This window comes from Lepus europaeus, chromosome 12 (assembly GCF_033115175.1).
Source record: "Lepus europaeus isolate LE1 chromosome 12, mLepTim1.pri, whole genome shotgun sequence".
Taxonomy (NCBI): Eukaryota; Metazoa; Chordata; class Mammalia; order Lagomorpha; family Leporidae; genus Lepus; species Lepus europaeus.
In genome coordinates, this window is record NC_084838.1 from 72083325 (window position 1) to 72101219 (window position 17895).

Genomic DNA, 17895 nt, shown 5'->3' on the forward strand with positions numbered 1-17895 from the left:
AAACATGAAATAATAATAAAAAGGCTTATAATGAAAAAGAGTAGCACTTTGTTACACATTTTCCTATCCTCAGACTTCTCCCCAAAGGCAACTACTTTCAACTCTATTTGCTGTCTCTATTATTTGCCAACATATTTCTATATAAAACTATTCTATCAATATTCTCATCACCCGCTGCTTGAGAGGGTAGCTCCCCTACTTAGAAGTTCCTTCCCTGTTTGATGTTGCTTCCCCAACCCCATCCTCTCCAGACATCTGTCCTGGTCTTCAGTGCCTTATCCAAACCCTGGGGCCCAGGTGCATTTCAGAGTCTGTGGAACTTGAGAATTTGATAAGATCTTATACCATGTATTACAGAATGCATCAGGGACTCCAAAGCAACATTCCATAATGAAACACATTGTATCTTTGCAACAGCACGTATGAATACTGATACCAGGTGGAATACAGAAAGACTACAAGTAGACTATGTCATTTTAAATCGGGTTTTGCCAGCCAATGATGTTTCTATAGATTTACAAAAAGCAATTGCTCGGGTCAGGCATTTGGCCTAGCAGTTAAGACATTAGCGTTCTGGCATCTCATATCAAAATATCAGATTTGGTACCCACCTCCAGTTGCTCACTTCTTGCTAATGCGGATCTTCAGAGGCAGCAGTGATGTCTCAAGTGATAGCGTTTCTGTCATCCACACAGGGGTCCTGGATTGAGCTCCCCGACTCCTGGCTCCAGCCCTGACCCAGCACCAACCATCACAGGCATTTAGGGAGTGAACCACAAATGGGAGCTCTGTCTCTCTGCCTCCCAAATAAATAAATGTCTTTAAAAAATCATTGTTTTTCAGAGCCTTAGGGATTCCAGGATTTAGAACAAGGGGATATAGTCCTTGGATTAATCAACAATCACTGTTTACACTGTCATGATATGTGACAGAAAGCAAGTACTGTTCAGTGCTGAGTTGGGTGCTACTGTCGCTATACCAGGATTATGTTTATTTTCTCATGTAACCCATGTTTGTCCTGGAGTTAATTGCCCTGATTTGTTCATTAGCTTAGTTTTCTTCATACTTGTGGGTAGATATTTCCATCTCCAGCAGATCTGACAGATGTCAGTCTATTCATCCTGTGAATGACTCCCCCCTGCCTCCACAGCAAACACGGATGGGTGCTCTCTACCCAGAGTGCCTGGCTCCCACACTTCAGCCGTCTGTCATCATTCTTTTGGCTTATTTCTGGATTTACAGCATCATTTTACAAAAAGGTATCCTCCAGCTGCTTCTGGAGAAAAAGATATGATATTACTTTTTATTGAGTCCTTGTGTTATTTGGCTGGGTCAAGAATTTAACCTGCAAACAGTTTTGAGTCAGTACTTTTTTTTGTCAATGCTTTTTTTTAAAATTCTTTTTTATTTATTTATTTTATTTATTATTATTTTTTTTTGAAAGGCAGAGTGGACACTGAGAGAGAGACAGAGAGAATTTTTTGTCAATACTTTTAAAAAAAGTTTACCTTTCTCTCTATCTCTCTCTCTCACTGTCCACTCTGCCTGTCAAAAAATTAAAAAAAAAAAAAAAAGCCAGCGCCGTGGCTCACTAGGCTAATCCTCTGCCTTGTGGCGCCGGCACACCAGGTTCTAGTCCCGGTCGGGGTGCCGGTTCTGTCCCAGCTGCCCCTCTTCCAGGCCAGCTCTCTGCTGTGGCCAGGGAGTGCAGTGGAGGATGGCCCAAGTGCTTGGGCCCTGCACCCCATGGGAGACCAGGATAGGTACCTGGCTCCTGCCATCGGATCGGCATGGTGCGCCGGCCACAGTGCGCCAGCTGCGGCGGCCATTGGAGGGTGAACCAAAGGCAAAAGAAGACCTTTCTCTCTATCTCTCTCTCTCACTGTCCACTCTGCCTGTCAGAAAATTAAAAAAAGTTTTATCTGAGGTATACAAATTCCACGTATTTCATATATGCAAATTCAGGAACATAGTGATACTTTCCACCCTACCCACCCTCCCACCCACACGCCTCCCTTCTTCCTCCCTCTCCTATTCCCATTCTATTTTTTCAGAGATCTATTTTCATTTAACTTTATACCCATAAGATTAACCCTACACTAAGTAAGGAGTTCAATAAATGGTATGAAGAAAAAAAAAAAAAAAACACTGTTCCTCAATAGTCAAGACAAGGGCAGTTGAAAATCATTGCATCTCAAAGTGTCAATTTCACTCCCGTAGATTATCTTTTAGGTACTCTGTTAGTTACCACAGTCAGGGATAATTTATGGTATTTTGTCCTTTTGGGGATTGGCTTATTTCACTAAGTATAATGGTTCCCAGTTTCATCCATTTTTTTGCAAACGATAGGATTTCATTTTTTTTAGCCACTGTGTAGTATTTCATAGTGTATATATACCATAATTTGGGGGTACATTAAGAGTTGTTCATTTGTTTCTGATGTGCAGTGTTGCTGTTAAGACATTCAGTGCCATTCCAACTCCAGGTCCTTTGGAGTGACATAGGTTTTGCATCTGGAAAGTTTTAATGTACTATTTATTTCAGGTGTGTATCTTTAAATATATTTTACCTTTGGTAATGTCTTCCCCTCCATTTTGTCTAATGCACTAGGATTCCTATTTGAGTTGGGTCTCACAATATCTTCCACTGAAGTTTCTGAGTTGACAAAAACAGTAAACACATAACACCTTTCTAATCCTTTTTTAACATCTTTTTATCTTGATATTGAAAAACCACCAAGGAGTCATGACTTTGACACCGAAACATGATGGTGTTACAATGGTGCTTTGCCTCTGATCACCTCTTAAATGCCCTAAATAAGATGATCTGCTCTGTTTTAACAGGGGAGTAGTAGAGTTAAAGGGTGGGGCATGGACTCTCAGATGAGATTCCACTCCTTGGATTTTGCACTTCCACTTATTTTCTGTGAGCTTTGCTGAGTCACTGAAATTTCTCTGTTGCTTAGTTTCCTCATTTAAAAAATGAATATAATAATAGAGAGGTGGGGATTAAATAAATTACTGCATGGAAACTCTGCCAGAAAATACATGGCAGAGTTAACATAATCAAGACATTTTAGCTGTTACTTTAATTGCTATTTTTATGACAGCATACCTCGTTTGTTAGGCTATCCTCATTTCTGAAACAGGGTTAATAGTTCAGCTTTCTTTTACATGTGACTTAATAAATGACAAGAGTCTTCCACAAACTACAAGGATAATAATCCTGATCCAGAGAACCTCCTACTCAGAAAAGCCTGATTTCAGGTGTGCCAGTCTAAGAAATCATTCACCACTAAAAATCTGCCTTTCTCCTGGTGCACCTTGGCTGCCAGGAACAAAGCCCAGATACGTGCATCCCATGGAGGATATGAGCATCCACAGATGCATAGATTCTAACATCATCGAAGAAGATAGATAGTTGATCTGAGTGAACATGGAAAGAACCTGGGAATAAAAATAATGTGATAAGATTTTTTTATTTTTAAAAATTTACAGGAGAGTCAGAGACAGAGCCCTTATCTACTGGCTCACTCCCTAAATGCTAGGGCTGGACCAGGGCCAGAACCAGGAACCTAGAACTCAATTCAATTCTCCCATGTGGATGGTAGGGACTCTACAGCTTGAGCCATCACAACTACCTCCCTCCCAGGGTGTGCATTAGCAGGAAGCTAAAGTGAGGAGACAGAGCTTTGAATCAAACCCAGGCACTCTGATGTGAGATACAGAACTTTTAATTGCTAGGCTAGTCACCTGTTCCAGGTTGAGATTGTGATTATTTTCAAATCCAAGTTGATTTTACAATAAACAAAACTATTAAAGATAAACTAAATCCAAATCTTCTAGAACTGTTCAAAGTAACCGAAAAGGAGAGAATCCTCCCAAACTCCTTCTAGGAGGCTGGCATCACCTTAATTCCAAATCCAGAAAAAGATACAACAAAGAAAGAGAAATATAGACCAATAGCCATGATGAACATAGATGCAAAAATCCTCAACAAAATACTAGCTGAAAAGATCATTCACCCAGACCAAGGGGAATTTATGCCTGGTATGCAGGGATGGTTCAACAAATGCAAATCAGTAAGTGTGATGCACCACACTAAGAAATTGAGGAATAAAAACCATATGATTATCTTAATAGATGCAGAGAAGGCATTTGATAAAATACAGCATCCTTTCATGATGAAAACCTTAAGCAACTTGGGTATAGAAGGAACATTCCTCAATGCAATCAAGGAAATATGACAAACCCATAGCCAGTATAATATTGAATGGAGGAAAAGTTGGAAAAATTTCCACTAAGATCCAAAAAAAGCAAGGATGATTAATTTCACTATTGATACTCAATATAGTTCTAGAAGTTTAAGCCAGAACCATTAGGCAAAAAAAAAAAAAAAAAAAAAAAAAAAGCAAAGAGATACAAATTGGAAAGGAGGAAGTCAAATTACCCCTGTTTGCAGATGACATGAATTCTAAACATAGGTGAACCAAGACTTCAATAAGACTATTGAAACTCACAAGAGAGCTGCAAGATTTAAAATCATCACATAAAAATCAATAGCCTTTACATACACAAAACATGACATGGCTGAAAAAAAACTTGTAAGATCAGTCCCATTCACAATAGCTACAAAAATTTTAAATGCCTTAGAGTAAATTTAACCAAAGATATGAAAGATTTCTACAGTTTAAATGACAAAACATTAAAGAAAGAGGATACCAAAAACATGGAGAAATTTTCCATGTGTGTGGATTGGAATAATTAATATCATCAAAATATCCACACTACCTAAAGCAATTTATGGATTCAATGCAATCCCAATCAAAATACCAAGGGCATTTCATCTCAGATCTAGAAAAAAAATGCTAAAATTCACATAAAAACACAAGAGAACCCAAATAGCTGAATCAATCTTACACAACAACAACAACAAAAAGCCAGAGGCATCACAATACCAGATTTTAAGACATGCTAGTCATACTGGTTATAATCAAAACAGTTGGGTACTGGCACAAAAAATAGGTATGTAGACCAGTGGAACAGAGTGGAAACCCAAGAAATTAGTCCATGCATCTACAACAAACTAATCTTTGACAAATGAGCTAAAATCATTTCCTGGGGAAAAGACAGTCTGGTCAAAAAATGATGCTGAGAAAATTGCATCTAAGCATGTAGAAGTCTAAAATAATATCCCTGCCTTACACCATATATGACCTGATATTCTCAAATTACTAGAGAAAAAAAATGAGAGAAACTCTGCAAGATATTGGCATAGGCAAACTTCTTGGAAAAGACCCCAGAAGCATAAGAAAAAATAACAAAAATAGACAAATGGGATTATAGCAAGTTAAGAATCTCCTGCACTGCGAAGAAAACACTAAACAAAATAAACAGGCAACTGAAAGAGTGGGAGAAAATATTTGCAAACTATGCACCTGATGAAGATTATTATCCAGGATCTATAAAGAGATTAAGAACTTCAACAATAACAAAACAGAAAATCGACTTAAGAAATGAGCAAAGGACATGAACAAGTATTTTCAAAGAATGAAATAAAAGTGGCCAAAAACATGAAAATATGCTCAGGATCACAAGGCACCAACAAAATGCAAATAAAAACCACAATGAGATTTCACCTCTCACCGGATAAATGGCTACCATCCAGAAATCACGAACACAGTAAATTCTGTCAAGGATGTGGGGGAAAGGTACCCTGTTGGTTGGAATGTAAAACTAGTGCAACCATTACAGAAGACAGTATGGAGATTCCATACCCAAATTCCAGCTATACCACTCCGTGAATTTATCCAAATGAAATGAAAGCAACATATGAAAGAGTTATCTGAACCTCCATGTTTATTGCAGCTCAATTCACAATAGCTTAGAATCAGCCCAGATGTCTATCAATTGATATACTATGGACTACTACCCAGACATAAAAAGAATGAAGTCCTGTCTTTTGCAACAAGATGGACACAACTGGAAACCATTATGCTTAGTGAAATAATCCAGTCCCCAAAAGACATGTGTAATATTTTTCTGATATGTTACAATTAATACAGAATATAAGAAAACTATAGGATGAAATGAACATCTTGTGATATGATTCTTTTTAGCCCTTGTTTATACTCCTGTGGAACTCTGGCTTTCCTACTTTTTACTTATTGAATATTGTGGTCTGTGGTGAACTAAGCCTGTGATTACAGACTGGATTAAAAAAATTTTTAAAAACATAAATAGGAAGAATCCAGATTTCCAAGCATAGGAATTGCAGAAAGAAAAAGTATTAATAGCTGAGAAAGCAACTATGACAATTTAAATGCTTCACCTAAGACTGCAACACCTTTTGTCATCATGTTAATTTTAATTTGCTTTGACATTCTTTTTCTATATCTCTTCCACTATTTTGCTGAAATTTTTTATGCTTGATTTAAGGCAAAGTTATGGTTTAGCCTGTTGTGTAATAACTGAAATAGAGTTAAGGAGTGGAAGCAGTCTCTCTTGGGGGGTGAATGCACCTTTTAATCGGAAGGTGGAAAGTCAACTGCTGGTTCTCTGTCTTTTTTGCTTACTAGGAACGATGTTCCCAACATTCAGTGACATCCACTTGGCCCCCTTTTCTGATGAACAGCTCTACATGGAACACTACTCAAGAGCCAACTTTTGGTAATGTTCTTTCAGAAACCTTTTCCTTTAGCTTCCTTTATATTTAGCGTAAACCAGAGTTTCTAAAACTACTAATATTTTTGGTCAGATACTATGGGTCATGTCCTGTGCCCTATAGGATGTTCAGCAGTTATCCTTGTCTCCACCTAGTAGATGTGACAGTGAAAAATGTGTGGCATGGGAGTGTGGAGTGAATAAAATCTCTTACTCTTCTCTCCACACTGAAAACCACTATTCATGAGCCAGGGACAAATCAGGGAGTTGTTGATGCAAAGACAAACACTCAAAGTGCTACCCTCTGCTGGTAAACTGTCTCCCTACACCTACTGTTCTTCCTTCCACCTTCCAGAATTTCCTCCTCTGACTCAGGGCCATGGCTTCTTTTAGAACATGTAAGTCAATATCCTCAGTGAATCTGTGTTGATCAAATCTTTTTTTTTTTTGCATAGTCTCAGTTCTTTTTGGCGTTTTAATTGGACATTGGGTTTTGGGTAATTTACTTCAATATTTGAAACTCAGTTTTTTTGTTCATAAATTGGAACTAATGCAAAAATCCCTGCCAGTTCTGAACTCTCATTCCTTCTGGAGATCTTTCTTTTTTTTAAAGATTTATATATGTATGTATGTGAAAGGCAGAGTTACATAGAAAGAGGGAGAGAGAGAGATCTTCCAACTGCTGGTTCACTACCCAAATGGCACAGTGGCCAGAACTGAGCCAGGCAGAAGCAAGGAGTCAGGAACTTCGTCCAGGTCTCCTATGTGGGTAGCAGGAGCCCCAAACAATCAGGCCATCCTCACTTGCTTTGTCCAGTCCATTAGCAGGGAGCTGGATTGGAAGTGAAGCTCCAGGATGCCAGCTGGTGCTCATATGGGTTGCTGGTATTGCAGATGGCAGCTTAACCTGCTATCCCAAAACACCAGGCCTCTCTGGGATCTTCTCTGAGCACTGGTTTTCTTAAGAAGAAGGAAGGAAAGAGAACAGTGATAGTGGACCCATGCGAGGGAGGGAGAGGGAGAGGAAGAGGGAGAAGATACTGATCAGGAGGAAGCACAGGTATGTATTACAGGTAGTAGGTGGGTTGGAATGTTTTAGTTGAGGTTTGTGGAACCTTCCAACACGGAGCTTCACTGAATTTATTACTGCATTTGTTTCTTTGTAATTCTAATGAAGAGACTGCGTATAGAAGGTGCCTTGGTTTCTTGGGTTACAAAGTTCTTAGAAGAGTTGGATAGGACAGCTAAGATTTTTCTCTCTAATTTTTTTCTAGCAAAATAGGCTTTCTTACCACAGATTGATCATGTTCCCTATTTCAGTCTTTATTATTTTTTATTAATATCAATATCAATATCGTGCCCCTCTCTTCATCAGTTTTGGCAAGGATGTAATTTTAATCCACACTCTATATTCACAGGCTGAATTTTCCATTAATCATAATAGTCAATAAGTAAAAAGTAGGAAGACTACAGTTTATAGGAGTATAAACAAGGGCTAAAAATCACAATCATATCACCAAATATCCATTTCCTTCCTATACATTTTTGGTATTCTATATTAACTGGTTTCCCTCTGTAATTTTAAGATTCCACGTCACAGACTTTCCCATGGAGGTAAATGGTTTCTTGGCGTATCCTCATATGTGTTTGTGGGGAAGGATATAGAGTGCTTACTTTAATAATGATCATTGCTCTGTGAAATTATATTGACCTTAAATGTTTCTATTTTAAATGTGACCTCCTGAACTGTTGGGGAGACTAGAGTTATAAACGTTAAGCCAGAGAGTAGGACAGACCAATAGACGAGAGCTTTTTTTGATCATAGAGCTCTTGTGTGACCTCCCAGCCATACAATCTGCTGTACCTGTACTGGCTTGATCACAGTAGAATGGCCAGGTTTCCCATCAGCTATCTGCTGCAAATAAGCGTCTATTTATTTTGTTAAAAAGGAAAATAATGAACAAAAACCCAGCCTCCTCTGTTCCTGCTTCTCCATGTCTCTGTGCCCCCTTGCAGCAAATTCCTTCCAAGAATTCTCCATACTCAAAGCCTCCTCCTCTGCTTTCCAATTTCTTGCTTGACCCATTTCTCCAGGCACAGTGTCACCAGTGGCCCAACTCCCACAGTGCTTAATCAAGTGATCAGTTTTCACTTCTCAACTTCACTTCTTTACCCACAGTGTTTGAAACACTTTCCCCCCAACATTCTTCTGGTTTTCCTTCTGTCTCACTGGTCACTTTCTGAACCAGCTCCCCTCACCCCCGCCACCGCATTGTTGCCTGAAGCAGCTGACATTGAGTTGTTCCAGGCCACAGTTTTGGACCTCTTCTCTGCCCATGTTGCTCCCTGCACCCATTCCCATAGCTTCCAATACCACCTGTATGTTAATGATCCCCAAGTGCATCTCTCCAGTGCAGCCATGTCCTCTCAACTCCATATTTTCATGGTGAACTTCTTGCTGGCTGTTTCCCCTTGCAAAGAATTGCCTGGTCAAACCCTCAATGCCTAATCTCTTCATTCTCACCCAAAACCTGATTTACTCACAGTCCCTCCATTTCAGCTGATCACAACTCTATCTTCCTAATCTTTGGGCTGAAAACCTTGAGGGCCTCTTTTGCTTTATTCCCCTACCCAAGCTGTCAAAGTTCTGTTGGTTCTACTTTCAAAACGCACCCAGAATGCAGCCAGTTCTCACTGTACTCACTGTTCTTCTTTTATTTCAATACCACCATCTACCATATAGATTATTTCATAGTCCCCAGCGTGTCTATACTCTACTTAGCCAAAGTCTTACAGTTGATTGTACCGAGTCAGGTTCTCTAACTTTATTTCCTGTTATAAGCCACATAAGCACCCCTGCTGCTGTTTGGATACATCACACACATCAGACATATACTTTCCCTTCTACACTCACATTGTTAATTTCTTCCACTCCATAAAGGTATTGTCAAATGCTACCTTCTCAATGAGACCTACTCTAACTCTTTATTTAAAATAGCGGCCATATAACCCCAACTCCATTTTTATTCTGTTTTTCATCCAGTACTTATTGCCTCCTAAAACACACAGAATCCCTTGCTCTGTTATTATCTGTCACCTGTAAGAATGTAAGCACCACAAGGATAGAAATTCTATCAATTTTACTGATTTGTCTCAAGCACCTAGATCAGTCCCTATTATGTGGCAGGCACTCAATAAAAATGTTTGATAATTAAAAACTTCAGTAAACTCAAGCATGTATGGAAATCATTATAAGATGTTAGTTGATGTATTTTTAATTTTTATATTCTCTTTCTCTACAAAAATAGTCATGTTGTAAGTACTATTTTATGGCTTTTTAAAAAAAATACTGTGATTATGTTGTAGTATTGTTCTCATAGATTTAAAATATTATCTTTGCAGTGGAGTATATTTGGCTCTCTGAACCCATGGATTTTGCCTCTGCTGATTCAAACTGTAGATCAAAAAGCTTTGAAAAAATGTGTCTGCACTGTAAAGTAAAAAATTCATCATTATTACCTGAACAATTCTGTATTGAAACAACTACTTATACTGTTGAAGCTATAAGTAATTATACGGGAAGATGGACCTAGATTATATGCAACTACTATACTGTTTCATTTTTTAAAAAATTCATTTATTTAATTTATTTGAAAGACAGAGTGACAAAGAGAGATCTTACATCCATTGCTTCATTCCCCAAATGCCTGCAACTGACAGGGCCAGGCCAAGCTGAAACCAGAGGGTAGCAATTCCATCTGGGTCTCCCACTCGGGCAGCAGAAACTTCAGTGTTTGAGTTAACCTGGAACTCAGCTGGCCTCTGATATGGGATGCTGGCATTGCAAGCCATGCACTAACCAGCAGCACCACAATGCCTACCCCACTGTACTGTTGTACAACAGGGATGTGAGCACGCATGGATTTTGGTTCCTGAACCAATCCTCATGGATTCAAGGGATGACTGTATTGTTCTTATGGCTGTCTGATGATTTTCTGACTCAAGGTCCATTGCTGAATATTATTTTATTGCTGTAAATTCTATAAGAAACAACACTCAGGAGTTGTTTAGATAGTCTCTGAGAATATAGTCTCACAGAATTTATATCCCAAATTCAATAAGAAACAATGATAAGTAAACATCTTTTGCAGAAACCTTGGTGTACCTTCTAATTCTTTTCTGAAGATCTATTGCTAAATGCAGAATCATTGGACCACAAGGTTTAAGGAAGAACTTTAAAATGTTATTCTTATAGATAGCCAAATTGCTCTCTTGGAAAGTTTTACAAATTAACACTTCCACTAGTGGTGTATGGAAATGTCTTCTGCATTTTGCCCATACGGGATATGCCTTTTTAAATGCCAATCTGATTTGCAAGAAAAATGCCAGCCTGCTTATTTTTAATTTGTATTTCCTTGATAGTTGATGTATTTGATTCGTTTTATTTTTAGTCAACAAACTCAAAACATTTTAAAATATCTAATTACCAAAATTCACAGCCTTTGCTTCCTAATTCTCTTCCTTTGGGAAGGAGTTTTCCACATAAGACTGTTAGCATTTGGCCTTGTCCTGCTTACATAAAAGAAACAGGTAGTGGACGCTTCCATGATTTCTGTTAGAAGAGCTTGAGAAGTGGACATGCACGCTGAGAGAAGGGCTGGTGAGAAAAAGAATTTGGGTGAGTTTTGAAGGAGTGAGGTGAGAGATGAGGAACTAGCAGGGTTAACTCATCATGAGATAGAATCCGTCTTCACTCCTCACCTCACTTCACATCACTTCTGAAGCCTACACCTGATTTTCTTCCTACCTTTCTCAGTCTCCTTTGCTGATTCTTCCTCATCACCTCATCGTAGACCAACTGTGTTTTCTTCTTAAAGGTCTCTCCCCCAACCAGCCATCTGTGTTCACTGTCTTTCTTGATCTCGCAGTCTCTTAGCTAGGGATGCTGCCCTAGGCTGATGACCCTTGCTGTTAGAACTTGGGCCCAGACCTTTCCTCATTAGCACAGATGGGCATCTCTGTCTGGCTCTTGCTAGCTCTGCTCAGATGTTTATTGGGCATCTGCAGGTCCAAATGCAAATTCTGATCTTTGCTACATTCCCCATCGTCCCCCACAAGCCACAAATGAGACCGGTGAACCCCTGTCGACTACAGTCCTGCAGAGGATCCTCACAGCCCCCAAAATGATGTTGAACAAGTATCAGTCACATCCAGTTCTTCTGCTGCTTACAGTCCTCTAGTGACCCCCGTACCCCCGCGTGCTGCCGAGTGAAAGCCCAGGGTCCCACCCTACCCAACCTAGTTCCTATGCGTCCATTCCCGTAGCTTCATCGCCTGCTTCTTCCTCTCTTATTCTCTCTACTCCACCACACTGGCTGGACTGGCCTCCGTGCTTCGCCGAGAGTCCACCAGCCGTGTTCCCAGCTCACAGCACATCGTCTGCCTCTAACACAGACATCCCGGGGCTTGCTGTCGCTTCCTCAGGCCTTTGCTCACGTGCCATCTTTCCAGCAGAACCCCATCAGGTGAAAGCTGTACTCCTGCCACACGTGCCACTCATTTTCCTTCATAGCCCTTGTCATACCATGTACAAGTTTTTACTTATTTATTGTACTTAGAGACATCTCCCCTCATGAGACTATGAATCCTCTCATCTAACCCAGTGAATAAAAGTTGCTCAATTCATTTAAATTGGAGGAGGATTCCTTATATATGAAGGATATTAATTTTCATCAGAATTTCTATTTTGTGGTATAATTTTCCTTGTGATGAATTTCAGCACAAATTACATTGTTCTATGTAGAATAATTGACCCAATATTTTCTTTTTTTCCATAAAAATAAATGTATCTTTTAATTTTTCCAGTAACCCTTTGAAGTATTTTCTTTTTTTTAACTTGTATTTAATAAATATAAATTTCCAAAGTACAGCTTATGGATTACAATGGCTTTACCCCCCCATAACTTCCCTCCCACCCACAGCCCTCCCCTTTCCCGCTCCCTCTCCTCTTCCATTCACATCAAGATTCATTTTCAATTCTCTTTATATACAGAAGATCAGTTTAGTATATATTAAGTAAAGATTTCAACAGTTTGCACCCACATAGAAACACAAAGTGGAAAATACTGTATGAGTACTAGTTATAGCATTAAATCACAATGTACAGCACATTAAAGACAGAGATCCCACATGAGGAGCAAGTGCACAGTGACTCCTATTGTTGACTTAACAAATTGACACTCTTGTTTATGGCATCAGTAATCACCCTAGGCTCTTGTCATGAGTTGCCAAGGCTATGGAAGCCTTTTGAGTTCACTGAATCTGATCATATTTAGACAAGGTCATAGTCATAGTGGAAGTTCTTTCCTCCCTTCAGAGAAAGGTACCTCCTTCTTTGATGACCTGTTCTTTCCACTGGGATATCACTCGCGGAGATCTTTCATTTAGGTCATTTTTTTTTCACAGAGTGTCTTGGCTTTCCATGCCTAAAATTCTCTCATGGGCTCTTCAGCCAGATCCGAATGCCTTAAGGGCTGATTCTGAGGCCAGAGTGCTGTTTAGGACATCTGCCATTCTATGAGTCTGCTGTGTATCCCACTTCCCATGTTGGATCTTTCTCTCCCTTTTTGATTCTATCAGTTAGTATTAGCAGACACTAGTCTTGTTTATGTGATCCCTTTGACTCTTAGACCTATCATTATGACCAGTTGTGAACAGAAATTGATCACTTGGACTAGTGAGATGGCATTGGTACATGCCACCTTGATGGGATTGAATTGGAATCCCCTGGTATGTTTCTAACTCCATCATTTGGGGCAAGTCAGCTTGAGCATGTCCCAAATTGTACATCTCCTCCCTCTCTTATTCCCACTCTTATATTTAACAGGGATCACTTCTCAGTTAAGTTTCAACACTTAAGAATAACTGTGTATTAATTACAGAATTCAACCAATAGTATTAAGTAGAACAAACAAACAAAAAAATACTAGGAGGGATAAAGTATTAAGTTGTTCACCAACAGTCAGGGTAAAGGCTGATCAAGTCACCGTTTCTCGTAGTGTCCATTTCACTTCAACAGGTTTCCTTTTTGTTGCTCAGTTAGTTGTCACCGATCAGGTAGAACATATGATATTTGTCCCTTGGGCCTGGCTTATTTCACTCAGCATGTTTTCCAGATTCCTCCATTTTGTTGCAAATGACCAAATTTCATTGTTTTTGACTGCTGTATAGTATTCTGTAGAGTACATATCCCATAATTTCTTTTTCTAGTCTACTGTTGATGGGCATTTAGGTTGATTCCAGGTCTTAGCTATTGTGAATTGAGCTGCAATAAACATTAAGGTGCAGACCGCTTTTTTTGTTTGCAGGTTAATTTCCTTTGGGTAAATTGCAAGGAGTGGGATGACTGGGTTGAATGGTAGGGTTATATTCAGGTTTCTGAGGGATCTCCAGACTGACCTCCATAGTGGCTTTACCAGTTTACATTCTTTTTTCCCCACATCCTCTCCAGCATCTATTGTTGGTAGATTTCTTTTTTTATTATTAAACTTTTATTTAATGAATATAAATTTCCAAAGTACAGCTTATGGGTTACAATGGCTTCCCCCTCCCAAACTTCCCTCCCACCCGCAACCCTCCCCTTTCCCGCTCCCTCTCCCCTTCCAATCACATCATGATTCATTTTCAATTCTCTTTATATACAGAAGATCAGTTTAGTATATATTAGGTAACGATTTCAACAGTTTGCCCCCATATAGCAACACAAAGTGAAAAAAAAATACTGTTGGAGTACTAGTTATAGCATTAAATAACAGTGTACAGCACATTAAAGACAGAGATCCTACATAATATTTTTTTTAAAAAAAAATTAATTAATTTTCTATGCCATTTCCAATTTAACACCAGGTTTTTTTTTTCATTACCAATTATCTTTATATACAGAAGATCGATTCAGTATATAATTAGTAAAGATCTCATCAGTTTGTACCCACGCAGAAACACAAAGTGTAAAAATACTGTTTCAACTAGTTATAGCATCACTGCACATTAGATAACACATTAAGGACAGATCTCACATGGGAAGTAAGTACACAGTGACTTCTGTTGCTGACTTAACAATTTGACACTCCTGTTCATGGCGTCAGTAATCTCCCTAGGCTCTTGTCATGAGTTGCCAGGGCTATGGAAGCCTTTAGAGTTCGCTGACTTTGATCTTATTCCGATAGGGTCATAGTCAAAGTGGAAGTTCTCTCTTCCCTTCAGAGAAAGGTACCTCCTTCTTTGATGGCCCCGTTCTTTCCACTGGGATCTCACTCACAGAGATCTTTCATTTAGGTCTTCTTTTTTTTTTTTCTTTTCCATGGTATCTTGGCTTTCCATGCCTACAATACTCTCATGGGCTCTTGAGCCAGATCCGAATGCCTTAAGGGCTGATTCTGAGGCCAGAGTGTTGTTTAGGGCGTCTGCCATTCTATGAGTCTGCTGTGTATCCCGCTTCCCATGTTGGATCTTTCTCTCCCTTTTTGATTCTATCAGTTAGTATTAGTAGACACTTGTCTGGTTTGTGTGATCCCTTTGACTCTTAGACATATCAGAGCCATCAATTGTGAACTGAAATTGATCACTTGGACTAGTGAGATGGCATTGGTACATGCCACCTTGATGGGATTGTATTGGAATCCCCTGGCACATTTCTAACTCCATCATTTGGGGCAAGACTGATTGTGCATGTCCCAAATTGTGCATCTCCTCCCTCTCTTTTTCCACTCTGAAATTTAACAGGGATCACTTTTCAGTTAAAATTTAAACACCTAAGAATAATTGTGTGTTAATTACAGAGTTCAACCACTAGTACTAGAACAACAACAACAACAACAAATACTAAAAAGGATAAAGTATTACATTGTACATCTAAAGTCAGGACAAGAGCTGATCAGGTCATTGTTTCTTATAGTGTCCATTTCACTTCAACAGGTTTCCCCTTTGGTGCTCAGTTGTCGCGGATCAGGGAAAACAAATGATATTTGTCTCTTTGGGACTGGCTTAATTCACTCAGCATGATGTTTTCCAGATTCCTCCATCTTGTTGCAAATGACTGGGTTTCGTTGTTTCTTACTGCTGTATAGTATTCTATGGAGTACATGTCCCATAATTTCTTTATCCAGTCTACTGTTGATGGGCATTTGGGTTGGTTCCAGGTCTTAGCTATTGTGAATTGAGCTGCAATAAACATTAATGTGCAGATGGCTTTTTTATTTGCCAAATTAATTTCCTTTGGGTAAATTCCAAGGAGTGGGGTGGCTGGGTTGTATGGTAGGATTATGTTCAGGTTTCTGAGGAATCTCCAGACTGACTTCCATAGTGGCTTAACCAGTTTGCATTCCCACCAACAGTGGGTTAGTGTCCCTTTTTCTCCACATCCTCTCCAGCATCTATTGTTGGTAGATTTCTGAATTTGAGCCATTCTCACCGGGTGAGGTGAAACCTCATTGTGGTTTTGATTTGCATTTCTCTGATTGCTAGTGATCTTGAACATTTTTTCATGTGTCTGTTGGCCATTTGGATTTCCTCTTTCGAAAAATATCTGTTGAGGTCCTTGGCCCATCTCTTAAGTGGGTTGTTTGTTCTGTTGTTGTGGATTTTCTTGATTTCTTTGTAGATTCTGGTTATCAACCCTTTATCTGTAGTATAGTTTGCAAATATTTTTTCCCATTCTGTCGGTTGCCTCTTCACTTTCCTGACTGTTTCTTTTGAAGTACAGAAACTTCTCAATTTGATGCAATCCCAAATGTTAATTTTGGTTTTGACTGCCTGTGCTGTTGGAGTATTTTCCAAGAAGTCTTTGCCTGTACCTATACCTTGCAGGGTTTCTCCAATGCTCTCTAATAATTTGATGGTGTCGGGTCATAGATTTAGGTCTTCAATCTATGCTGAGTGGATTTTTGTGTAAGGTGAAAGGTATGGGTCTTGCTTCAAGCTTCTGCACGTGGAAATCCAATTTTCCCAGCACCATTTATTGAATAGGCTGTCCTTATTCCAGGGATTAGTTTTGGATCTTTGGTCAAATATAAGTTGCCTGTAGATGTTTGGATTGATTTCTGGTGTTTCTATTCTGTTCCATTGGTCTATCCATCTGTTTCTGTACCAGTATCATCCTGTTTTGATAACAACTGCCCTGTAGTATGTCCTGAAATCTGGTATTGTGATGCCTCCAGCTTTGTTTTTGTTGTACAAGATTGCTTTGGCTATTCGAGGTCTTCTGTGTCTCCATATGAATTTCAGCATCATTTTTTCCAGATCTGAGAAGAAGGTCTTCTGTATCTTGATTGGTATTGCTTTGAATGTATATATTGCTTTTGGGAGAATAGACATTTTGATGATATTGATTCTTCCAATCCATGAGCATGGAAGATTTCTCCATTTTTTGGTATCCTCTTCTATTTCTTTCTGTAAGGTTTTGTAGTTTTCATCATAGAGATCTTTAACGTCCTTGGTTAAGTTTATTCCAAGGTATTTGATTGTTTTTGTAGCTATTGTGAATGGGATTGATCTTAAAAGTTCTTCCTCCGCTGTGGCATTGCCTGTGTATACAAAGGCTGTTGATTTTTGTGGATTGATTTTATATCCTGCTACTTTGCCAAACTCTTCGATGAGTTCCAGTAGTCTCTTAGTAGAGTTCTTTGGGTCCCCTAAATAAAGAATTCTATCATCTGCAAAGAGGGATAGTTTGAGTTCTTCCTTCCCAATTTGTATCCCTTTAATTTCTTTTTCTTGCCTGATGGCTCTGGCTAAAAGTTCCAGAACTATGTTGAATAGCAGTGGTGAGAGAGGGCATCCCTGTCTGGTACCAGATCTCAGTGGAAATGCTTCCAACTTTTCCCCATTCAATAGGATGTTGGCCGTGGGTTTTTCATATATTGCTTTGATTGTATTGAGGAATGTTCCTTCCATACCCAGTTTGCTTAGAGTTTTCATCATGAAAGGGTGTTGAATTTTATTGAATGCTTTCTCTGCGTCTATTGAGAGAATCATATGGTTTTTCTTCTGCAGTCTGTTAATGTAGTGTATTACGTTGATTGTTTTGCAAACGTTGAACCATCCCTGCATACCAGGGATAAATCCCACTTGGTCTGGGTGGATGATCTTTCTGATGTGTTGTTGCATTCTATTGGCCAGAATTTTATTGAGTATTTTTGTGTCTATGTTCATCAGGGATATTGGTCTGTAATTCTCT

At 39.1% G+C, this 17895-nt stretch overlaps 1 protein-coding gene across 1 annotated transcript in view; it reads left to right on the forward strand.

Moving 5' to 3' along the window:
* LOC133771023 (histone-arginine methyltransferase CARM1-like) overlaps positions 1-17895 on the forward strand; it is a 183821-nt gene that overhangs the window by 129340 nt on the left and 36586 nt on the right. The window contains 1 exon segment of the mRNA XM_062206769.1: positions 6578-6668. Coding sequence (XP_062062753.1) covers positions 6578-6668 — 91 coding nt within the window.